The sequence below is a fragment of the Trichoderma citrinoviride genome (assembly GCF_003025115.1).
Source record: "Trichoderma citrinoviride strain TUCIM 6016 unplaced genomic scaffold BBK36scaffold_19, whole genome shotgun sequence".
Classification (NCBI taxonomy): domain Eukaryota; kingdom Fungi; phylum Ascomycota; class Sordariomycetes; order Hypocreales; family Hypocreaceae; genus Trichoderma; species Trichoderma citrinoviride.
In genome coordinates this window covers 20,166-31,086 of record NW_020194727.1, presented here as the reverse complement: position 1 = coordinate 31,086, position 10,921 = coordinate 20,166, and the positions used below count along the sequence as shown (strand labels likewise).

The following is a 10,921-nucleotide window of genomic DNA, read 5'->3' as shown; positions in this document are numbered from 1 at the left end:
CCATCCGGCAACGATATCAACCACTTCCACCAAACTCACAGCCGGCATCGAATGCTATCAATCATCTGGTTATAAGAGACAATGCTCATATAGAGCTACAAGAAAATCCAGTTTGAAACCGTTTATAGCACGGTATGGCCAACTGCGCTATGAGTACATGTGCGGTTGAGTACTACTCATTGACGCTATACGAAAATTGAATCCAGGACATATAGTCCAAAGGCTGGAAAATAATGCGAATAAGGGCTATGCACAACGGTTTGTGGTCCAATAGTACCATATTTAACGGCGTAAACCAGAATGCAATAGCATCTGTACCTAATTTTTATGATGAATGTACTCTCAAGCGGTGGGTGAGCCGCAGTCAGGCCTGCAAATATCAGCTGTAAGCACTTGACAGCTACGACTCCGATACCTTGCCTTCTTTACCTTTTCCGAATTCGTAGGCTCAATCGTATCGACTGGTCGTTACGAATGACTGCTGATGAATGATTCAATCCTGAGTGATGATAGTTGCCGTATTAGACTTATAGTGACATAAGGCATATACCATTGACAACAACCGGGTAGACAACTACCAAGTGGCTTCCCGGGATTTTTCGCTGTCTCTAACAATGCATTACTCTACCAACTTGTTCCAGCTTGAGTAAGTACTCTGCCATAATATCTAATACCTTAATGAAAGATACAACAGATAAATGGCGACCAGACGACATGCGCCGTGTAGAGCCTTTGGTTGAGTCCTGTCGACCTGAGCCGGGATGGTCCTTGTTCTGGGGGAGCTGAAAGCCTGAACAGCAAGAAGACATACCAAGTATGCGTCAACAGAATCACGCCTGTCTTCAATCAACTCGATTATTGATTACATTGCAATGATGCAAATTGCCCCTTATTTTCTAGATTGTTCTACAGAAAAGCCGGCATCAGGGATTCAATGACAAGCAGTATAGGCGCACGTCTCACAGCCGAGTGGCATTGCAGCGCCAAGTCCCTCCAGCCCGCCTCACGCGCAGATTAATGTATTTTTGCGCTCTGAAATGCCTGCAAAATTGCTGAATAAGCCTGTCTCTCCTCCCAAAGCAGTCCTAATAGTCCAAATGCAACCAAGCCTACCAAAAACCCTCAGCTGATCCCCTCCCTCTCCTCCTCCAAAGAAAGTACCGAATCGCCCCATCAAATCCCGACTCACTGGATCTCCCTATTTAAGCTTCCCAAAGAACCTTAAAAGCTAGCCTCCCCCGCTAATCAAACTCCAGCCAAGCCTGCAAGATATGCTGCGCCTCTCCCCAAACCGCCCCAAACACACTCAGTCACAAGTCCATATTATTGGATGCCGCTTCGATGACGCGTCCCGCTCTTTTATGTGCCGTTTGAGATTCTCAGTGTGCTTTTCGATCTTTAGGTCTATTCGCTCCCATTCGCCGGTAGGACTACTAGTTTTCTTCTGATCTGTACCTATCCGCTGCTGGGGCTGCAGTTTCAGCGAGGGGGTCTGTGTTCCCATGTTTGCCCTTCAAACGACATGCATGAGGCTACTCTCCTTGAAAGCTGTCTGCATTCCCCCATTCCTTTGTTGCAATGTCACCAGACTGCAGACCGCAGATCCTATAACTTCCGTCTCTTTGGCCTCATCCAACAGCAAAGCCGTACCCCCCCATCCATCCCCAGGTACCTAATGGAAGCTCACCTATTTCTTACCCTCATGAGCACATCAATCAATCGCCCCATCTCCAAGCTTTGCCAAGGACCAAACAGAGCTGCTAGACCACAGCCAAGCTCGAGCACAGCCCTTCTTCAATGCCGTCCATGACAATGTAGCCGGTAAGCCAAGAGCGCCACTGCGCGCACCCACAGGCCTAGAGTTGCACGGAGCTGAGCGTCTAAGCAGCCGTTGCGCCGTACATGAGATAGAATCTTCCGCAGATTTAGGATTTCTCGTAGATTTCTGGTTTCTGTGATGTTTTTTCAGCCGTCTTTGCTTTCTTGTCTTTCCTTCGACGTCGTCTCCCACTTCCCTCACCCATCTCGAGTCGCCGGTACGGTCATCGTCTGCTGGTAGGGCGTTGAAGGTACTGTATTTTGTGTTCTTTTTCGTCTCTCGCTTTTGAAACGACATTATTTCTTTTTGTTGCTCTTTAAACCACCCCTCAAGGTCGAGACATAATCGACAAAATCGACACTATCACCTCCGAGCATTTGGCGTAGATCACTCGTTTCCCGCCATGTTTCCGCCATTCCGCATCATCGCCGTTTGTGCCTTTTTCGTTCAAGTCGAGGCAGTCTACCGCATCGACAATGCAGGTATTTCTAGACAGGAATGAGCCTTGGCGGATGGTTTTACTCACCGTTCATCGCAGATCACATCCGAGAGTCCGCACGCAGCCTCGCCTACGACCTCATGCTCTTCTACCAAGGAAACAAGACGGGTCAGATCCCCGGCATCCTGCCCGGCCCGCCGACCGAAGGCAAAGGGGACTATTACTGGTGGGAAGGAGGTGCAATGATGGGCACTTATGTGGACTACTGGCATTTGACGGGCGATTCGAGCTACAATTCAGTGGTGATGGAAGGCATGCTACACCAGGTTGGCGAGAACGAAAACTACATGCCCAAGAACCACACGGCTTCCCTTGGAAACGACGATCAGGGCTTCTGGGGCATGTCGGCCATGTTGGCTGCAGAAACGAAATTCCCAAACCCCCTTGCGGATAAACCGCAGTGGCTGGCTCTGGCGCAAGCTGTTTGGAACACTCAGGCTGATCCGAGTCGCCACGATGAGACTTGTAATGGTGGACTGAGGTGGCAGATTCCCTTTTCCAATGCTGGATACAACTACAAGAACAGTGAGGCCAGAAATTTGCACAGCTGAAGGGGCTAGATTGCTGATTTGATCATCTTTCTAGCAATTGCCAATGGATGCTTCTTCAACCTCGGAGCCCGACTAGCCCGATATACGAACAACGACACGTATGCGAAGCACGCCGAAGACACTTGGAACTGGCTTTGGGGAGTGAAATACATCGATCACGATAGCTGGATCGTGTACGACGGCGCACATGTCGAAAAGAACTGCACCGACATCAATCCCGCCGCATTCTCCTACAACGCAGCTGTCCTCACCCAGGGAGCTGCCTTTATGTACAATTATGTATGTATGCACATGTCGACTGCAACTTGTCTTGCCCATCAAATGATGAACTGACTCGTATATCGCAGACCAATGGCTCGGAAGTCTGGAAATATCGCGTCGACAGGCTCCTCGATGCCCTCTTGGAGAGGTTCTTCCCAGACGGCATCGCGTTTGAGGCTGCCTGCGAGCCGCGACCAGGTGCATGCAGCACAGACATGCTCTCCTTCAAAGGATACGTGCACCGCTGGCTATCCGTCGTCACGCAGATTGCGCCTCACACGCAGTCCAAAATCCTGCCCATACTGCGAAAGTCAACAGAGGCCGCTGTCAAGCAGTGCACGGGAGGCGAGTCAGGCCGACGATGCGGCTTCTACTGGAGTTCCAAGAAGTTCTTCGAACCGACGACAGTCGACCATACCAGCGGTGCCGGCGAAGCCATGAATGTCCTGGCTGCAGTCTCGAGTCTCCTCATCACGGAAGCAAGACCGCCAGTCACCAATTCGACGGGCGGCATCTCCAAGGGAAATCCAAATGCGGGCCATGGAGGAGACAATGGAGAGATAGAGCCGGAACCGATTCATGCCGGAGACAGAGCGGGAGCAGTGGTCTTGACGCTGGTGATTATATGCAGCGCGACAGGCGCTTTCGTTTGGATGAGCTTGGGTTGAGTCCACTTTGGTCTGAGCCTCAGATTGGACGGGGTTTGATGGCGCGACGGCGTTGGAGCTGCTCCATTGACGGATCTATGGGCGGAATTGATATATATACCTTAGATAGAGGCGGAGCACATGCAGTCTTGATGAACAATAGCTCAACCTCAGAAATTACCTAAAGAGAGTAACGCGATGCCGGCATTTCATTCAGGGGCTTGCGTGCATGTACCCAGCCAGCCGTAGGGGGCGTCGAGCAACGACCGAGGTGGCCATCTGCTACTGCAGGTGAGACAGATTTGACGATGCCCCTCGCAGCTTCGCAGCTCTTTTTGCGAGAATTTGGCTGCAGGCTGTTGGACCTGCTGTCTATGGCGAGAACTGAGAAGGGCGAGAAACAGCCAATGCTCGCATAAGCCATCGCAGGTCACTGTAGAAAGCTGAACGTTGTGACTGGATGGACTGAAAGGAAGAAAAGGCTCGAGTTTGTCACAGGCGAGGCACAAGAAGCAGCACCTTGATCATCTGCAGCGACTGACCGCCCAACGATCTTGAGCTGGGAAATAAAAGCAGGGCTGTCGACTTATGTACGGGTACTTGGCAACCTGGCCTGCAGTGCTGGTCTTCCTGCTTGTCTCACGGTATGGCTTTGTCTTACTCAGTTTCCAAGGAAACAGAAGGTGTGCTTGCGTGCATACGAGCATCTCGGGTGAAATGCCAGTTACTAAGGCAGCTGCAATACTGAATAGATCGCTGATGGTGCAATGCGCAAAATGTCAATCGATTCCATTATCCTCGAATTCGAAATCGAAAGCTAAGCCAAGTACCTGTACCGACTTACGTGACGCAACACCCTGCTTATCTTATCAGTCCGTTGGCGGTGAGCGTAACGGCGGCAAAATGAAATAATGTCTGGAATGCCCATCTTCTTCACATGCACCCGCCTTCAGCTTTTCCTCTTCATCAACTCCAGACTGCCCGCTAACCAGATCGATCGCCGACTTTCCATCCACACATACCGCCGCCAACCACATTTACTGGCCCGAGCCGTCGTTCTAGACTTTTTCCTCTCATTCAAGGGGCCAATTGGCCTCTTGGTCTTTGTTTCGCCTCGAGATGCGCGGGCTCTCAAAGCCAGATCTGCTGCTTGACGAGGCGGAGGAAACCGACAACGACAGCTACGATTCGGCCGCCGAGGACGAGTTCTACAATGGCCAGGATCCCGCAGACGAGGATCCCTACAAGGGGCGCGTTTTTCACGGCTTCTCCAAGCTTCCTCCCGAACTACGCATCAGAATTTGGGAGCTTGTCCTGAGTGAGGAGGCGCAGCCTCGCATCCTGCATTTCGACATCGGTCTCTTGCCCCGGCCGATCGATCCCGACGATGAGAACGCCGAGAACGACGTCATTACGGACTTGACTGTCCAACCCAATAAAGATCTCTACGTTGAAACCCAGCAGGTCCGAAAGATAGTTGCCGTCAGCCGAGAAGCTCGTGACGTGGTGCTCAAGACTCTGCCCCATACCCTCAGGCTTCGTACCAAAGGGGCGGCCCACGGCCCTGGAACGGTGTATTTCCATCGAGATCGAGATGTTGTTTACATCAACGCTGGCAACAGTCCCCTTCAATACAGGTGGATGGAAGTATGGCCTAGCGTCCACTGCGACTTCGAGGGCTTCGCAGAAAATGTTTCTCAACTTGCCATGAACTGTAACGTATTCGATGATGAAGGCCTCTACGAACACATTCTTGAGAAACTCTCCAACCTCAAGCGACTATTCGTTCATTGTGACGACCATGACGAGCTGAGACGCGAGGACAAGATATGGGCAGGCTCCTATTACGTCTACACACGCACAGTCGCCATCAGGGATAGGGGCAATGGTTACTTCTTAAAGGAACATGTCTGGCCAAATGCTGACGATTATGAAGACCTTGCCCGGCAGCTCCCCGTCCCGACCATGACTGGACTCGAGCTGCCCTCTCGTGAACGTCTTAGTCAGCTTGTTCATGGTGCTATGATTCTCCCCATGTTCGTGTTCGAAGATCAAAGAGGCTACAAAGCCCTTGAGAAGCTGCGGTGGCTGTGGCAAAAGAGTTATTCGAGAGGCGTCCCTGTTGAAGAACTCTCTGATTCATCATCTGCCTCGGATTCGGACGGGCTTTCGGAGGACAGCGAATCTGACGAGTATGAAAGCGAAGGAATAGATGACTCCGCAATAATAGAAAACGGCACCGACGATGATAGTGACGAGGACAATCTGTCTGGGGATCAGGTCTACGGCGACGATGACAGCAATGGGGGAGAAGACAACGACGATGACGGCGACAGCGACAGCGACGCTATCAGTGGCAGCCACAACGTCGTCAACGCCCACAATGGAACCGCGGCCGCCTTTTCCAGCCCAGAGCCAGAACCAACTTCCGTCTCGGGGACACAAAATTCTCGGAAACGACGCATTGTTGCTGACTCCGATGACGAGCTGCCCTCCGAAGTGCCTAGAAAAAGGCACGCTCGCAGTGGCAGCTTCTCAATCAGTTCGGACACGGATGATGAAGGTGTTAGCGAGACGAATGCTGCTAGAAAGCGCAGGAGACGTGCAGCGATTATTGACAGCGATGACGAAGATGACAATGGCTCTGAGGACAGTCACAAGGGGAAGGACGAGGAGGAGGGTGAAACGGGAAGGAAAAACAATCATGGTGGCCAAGAAGAAGAAGAAGATGATGATGACGACAGTGACGATGTTGAAGAAGATGGTGACGATGACGAGGAAGACGAAGAAGAGGGAGTTGTAGATGTAAGGCGGTTGAGTCTAGCTACCCGGCTTAACCTCGCACCGCCGAGACATCGCTCGGCGCTGAACAGGCGAAATGACTCTACCGACGATGAAGAGGATGACGAAGAGGATGAAGATGAAGATGATGACGAGGACGAGGACGATGATGAAGACGACGAGAGGTCTGAAGACGATCTTATTGACGGCATTGCAGAGGAATCGGACATGTCAGATTGAACATGATCGCGGCGTTACAGGATTTGGCAGCTTGGGTTTGGATGATACCCAGGAAGGTATAGGGCGTTGCATCTATGTACTACTAATGCTGCGAATTATTTCTCCTACTTCACAGACAATATTACTATCACGTACTACAGTTACCCTCTTATATACAGAGGTAGCATCTACCATCACAACGTCTTTCCCTCGGCCAAGAGGTCGACAAACTCCCTAATCCTACGCCTCCTTGTCTCGCTCTTGACAGCCGTCTGGATGCGCCACAGAAATGAATATCTCTGCGCCTTGCTCAGCCCCTGAAACGCCGCCCTGGCAGCCTCATTGCCCGCCAACGCGTCCTCAAAGTCTCCAGGAACCTCCATTGCCGCCGGCCCCGCGTACGCCCTCTCCCAGCGCCCATCCTCCTTTGCAGCTTCTACCGCCGCCACGCCCGCGGGCTTCATACGGCCCTCCGCCATCAGCATCTCGACGCGCTGGACGTTGCGGCGCGACCACAGGCTGCGGGGTCGACGAGGCGTGAAGCGCTGCAGGAAGAATGTTTCGTCGAGCGACTTGCGCTGGCCGTCGATCCAGCCGTGGCAGAGGGCGATGTCGACGGCTTCGTGGTACGTGATTGATGGGAATCTGGAGATGCTGAATTTCTTGGTGAGGCGTAGCCATATGCCGGAGAGGGTGGAGGAGCCGGCTTGGAGGAGCCATTCGTCGAAGGCGGAGGCGGAGGAGAAGCTGATGGTCTGAGCTGACGAGGCTGATGGGAGTGGTGATGGGGTTGGAGGTTTAGAGGTGGGCTTGGGTTTGGATATGATGGCGGCCCTTGAGGGTGGTGATGATGTCGTGGACTTGGATCTGGATGTGACGAGGTTGGTCGACGAGGTGCTGGATATGGGTGGTGATGAGGAAGAGGAGGGCTTGGCTGCAGCTTTGGCCAAGGCTGATCGTGTTACTCTTCTCGTTGACATTTTGTCTGCTTTACCTATGACCTGATAGTCAGTGGACTGTTTCGAAACGGCTGATAAAGGAAAGGAATATGTGGTGATAATAGGAAGCGTGAACGTGAATAGAGGTGATACTTACCAGCATAAACGCGCACGATACCGTCGTCAGCCAGGTCGATCTGGCCGTCAATCGATACAATATCAATATCTCGGATACAAGGTCACATATGAAAGGACACGTCTTGTAAGGCACGAACGCTTGAAGCTCGATATCAAGAACATCCGCTCTGGTGGTTTGTCCGAGTTCACGGTTCCAATTCACGACCTGATGGAGGTGATCCATGCTGCGATCGGCCGATGGCGCCTCGATTTGGGGGACAGGAGCACTAAGGCCGCTGTAACCCCCAACGCAGCCACTAAACTCCGCTGAAGCACTCGACAGTTGAACCCTCAATGCGATGCTGATCTTCGGGCAGCGAACCTGACAACAATCACAGACAACCAGTTCATGGCGTTCGTCTTCTTCATCATTTCTCTCGAATCCATCGGGATAGCCGTTGCTTGTTAGACTCTAGATCGACAGAAGCCGCAGACAACAGAACCAATACAGCCAGTACAGCAACCTACGTACACCCACCACGACGCCCTTTTGATGACAACCCGCCAGCTCGAAATCAAGCACCTGTCGTAAATCATTCCCTAAACATCTCCAGCAGCTTCTGCACCGGCCAGGCTCGCGCATCTCGATACTTTTCCACGACGCCGCGTAGCGCCTGACGCTCGTAACGGTCCGTGAAGAAGTCGCCGTACAGCTGAATGCCGATGGCGGCGTTCAGCAGCGCCGGAGGGGAGGCTGGATGGCAGAGGGCGATGCCGCAGAGCTCCAGCAGCAGCAGACGGACGTCGTTTTCAGCCTTTCGCCAGGTCGCACGCGATGCCGACGGCGCTCTATGAAATTGAGCGGTCAATACTGATCAGCTTTAAAAACGGACCTCGGGTTGGACGACATACTTGAGGAAGGGATTCTCAGCGACCAGCACCGACTTGGCCATGATGCTCTGCTGAATGCTCGTCACCTCCAGGTTGGACCCGTACCAGATAGTAGGAAAAATCTCTCCCTTGGCTTTGTCAGCCGTCGTCTTGAAGATGGGCCGAAAATTGACCAGAATCTCGCGCTCGAGATAGTCTTGCTGATCCATGAGTCTCACTACACAGTCGTCGTCAGTCCTCCAACCATACACAATGATATGGATCGTCCAACTCACGCCATTCGCGTTCCGACCCGTCCTCCCATCGCCACTTGGCCACCTGGACGGTGTGCATCACCGTCTTGTTCGCCTTGGAAGCGCTATGCCACAGGTCGGCCGAAGGAAACAGCTGCGGCGGCTGTTTTCGGGTGAAGGAGTGGTAGATTTCCTGGCGGAGGGCCATCCAGTACGCTGCTTGGATGAGACTTCTCCGGCCGAATAGCGCTTGCGACGCAGAGCTTCTCAACACAGCATTGATGATGGGGAGGAAATTGACCTGCTTGCCAGAGGGGGAATGGCCGCTGTCGCCTTGGCTGTTGCCGCTGTCGTTTGCCGGCGCGTCATCTTCCTCTTCGTCAATCTCTTCCAGCTGGCGGAGGATGACAGCCGTGGCAATGATACTGTCCCTATAATCATCGTCTTCGACTTCGTGAAAGTTCCGAAGCGCGGGGATGCATTTGAGCATATACTCGACCGCGTCATGCTCGCTCAGCTGGGGAATGAGCTGTCCGTGGTACAGAATGCCGGCTGGCGTCCTGTACTGCGGGAGTCGACTGAGATGACGGGCGGCGACTGCGAATATCGCATTGAGAAGATGCGGGTGGTGATGAGCACGCCGAGGAACGGCAAGCTGAAAATGACGGTCTTCGTCACACAAGTCAAACTGTCCCCGGAGTCAGCACAACCAGGCCGTTGATTGTCACATCATGTCCTTTCGTCAACTCACCCAATGCGCAATTTCTTCGACAAAATATCGAAAAAGGCAAGCCTCGCGCGGGTCTTCCAGGGGGAATCGCCGTCGAAACGTCCCGTCCTCTTGCGATGAGATCACGCTGGGTACATGACGCTCGTACAAGGAAGCGTATGATGCGGAACCATCTTCTGTCGGGTATGTTGCCGTGGACTGTGCAGCGGAAGAATAATGATCAACGCCCTCCTGGCCACGAGGCCGGACATGGGGGCCGAGCGAGGTGCTCCTATACTGATGGGGTGGCCGCTCATCGAATGCATTAGGGGGCCCATATGGCGTGAGATTTGACGTCTGCTGCTCAGGCTGATGGCTGAGATGAGGCGAGTGGTTCGCAGAGGAGTTACCTGAAGGGCCACTCGAGGTGACGGGATACGGAGACTGACTAGTTACGGCAGAAGTAGCTGCAGTCCACGATTCGGGTTCCCTGTGCTGTTCAGGACTCTGTTGACTTGCCACGGCAGCACCTCCCTGGGAATGGTAGCGAACTGCGTCTGCAGTCAGCAACCGAGACATCAAGACCGAAGAGGCGACGAGCTGCTCAAGCTGGCCAGGTCTTGGGGGGGAATGGCCACCAGGGCCCCGGCCTACGTACAATGCTTCACTTCGCTATTGACCCATTTCTGTTCCTTGGAGAAGCTGGCGGCAGATCCATGGCGGAAGACGGTCTTTTTAGTTGGACGAGTGCATGGCAAGAGCTTCGACTGACATCGGCGACACTTTGGGCGTTCCTCGTCACCTACAACAAACAGCCAACGGCAGCATCATATCAGCAACACGACAGCCAAGGCTGGGCAAGAACCGGCGGAATTGCTTCTCTCACATTTAACGTGCTTCTCTATCAGCAAGGCTCGGGTCAGCTAGAGACGGCAGATAAGGGGCGCGGGTCTGGTGAGTTTGCGCTTGAGGACGGACCTTTGCACTGGACGCACGGGTGCTTCACCGCAGGCATCAAGTTCCAGAAGCCCAGCTGGACGCCACAGGGGAAGTATTTCCACTATGACTCGGTGACCTGATGGACAGCCTGAACAGCTGTCTTTTGCTTTCGGCGCGAGAGGCACGGGCTGGGAGAGCAAAGATGGGAGAGAACAAGAGCGAGCTCCGGCGAGAGCATCCAGATTCGGCCAAAAATCGGTCTATTCCTTTTAGTAATCGCCGGCGAGGCTTCCTTGGGGTGGTGAGCATGCGGAGAG

The 10,921-nt window shown here is 53.1% G+C and overlaps 4 protein-coding genes across 4 annotated transcripts; 2 read left to right on the top strand and 2 right to left on the bottom strand.

Annotated features, from left to right (window-relative positions):
- Window positions 1-2,222: 2,222 nt before the first annotated feature.
- BBK36DRAFT_1130047 (family 76 glycoside hydrolase) lies at window positions 2,223-3,798 on the top strand (the record flags this gene model as incomplete). The annotated part of the gene is made up of 4 exons (XM_024891801.1): window positions 2,223-2,301; window positions 2,358-2,843; window positions 2,904-3,148; window positions 3,217-3,798. The coding sequence occupies 4 exons, from the start codon at window positions 2,223-2,225 to the stop codon at window positions 3,796-3,798; spliced, it is 1,392 nt and encodes a 463-aa protein (XP_024745328.1).
- A 1,098-nt stretch (window positions 3,799-4,896) lies between these two features.
- On the top strand, window positions 4,897-6,798 carry BBK36DRAFT_1163342 (hypothetical protein; the record flags this gene model as incomplete). Its single annotated transcript, XM_024894524.1, has 1 exon — window positions 4,897-6,798. The coding sequence occupies one exon, from the start codon at window positions 4,897-4,899 to the stop codon at window positions 6,796-6,798; it is 1,902 nt and encodes a 633-aa protein (XP_024745327.1).
- A 173-nt stretch (window positions 6,799-6,971) lies between these two features.
- BBK36DRAFT_68662 (hypothetical protein) lies at window positions 6,972-7,757 on the bottom strand (the record flags this gene model as incomplete). Its single annotated transcript, XM_024898518.1, has 2 exons — window positions 6,972-7,532; window positions 7,743-7,757. 2 exons carry the CDS (start codon window positions 7,755-7,757, stop codon window positions 6,972-6,974), a joined length of 576 nt encoding a protein of 191 aa, XP_024745326.1.
- A 668-nt stretch (window positions 7,758-8,425) lies between these two features.
- On the bottom strand, window positions 8,426-9,937 carry BBK36DRAFT_1172853 (hypothetical protein; the record flags this gene model as incomplete). The annotated part of the gene is made up of 5 exons (XM_024895797.1): window positions 8,426-8,681; window positions 8,745-8,940; window positions 8,999-9,644; window positions 9,708-9,760; window positions 9,835-9,937. 5 exons carry the CDS (start codon window positions 9,935-9,937, stop codon window positions 8,426-8,428), a joined length of 1,254 nt encoding a protein of 417 aa, XP_024745325.1.
- Window positions 9,938-10,921: the final 984 nt, after the last annotated feature.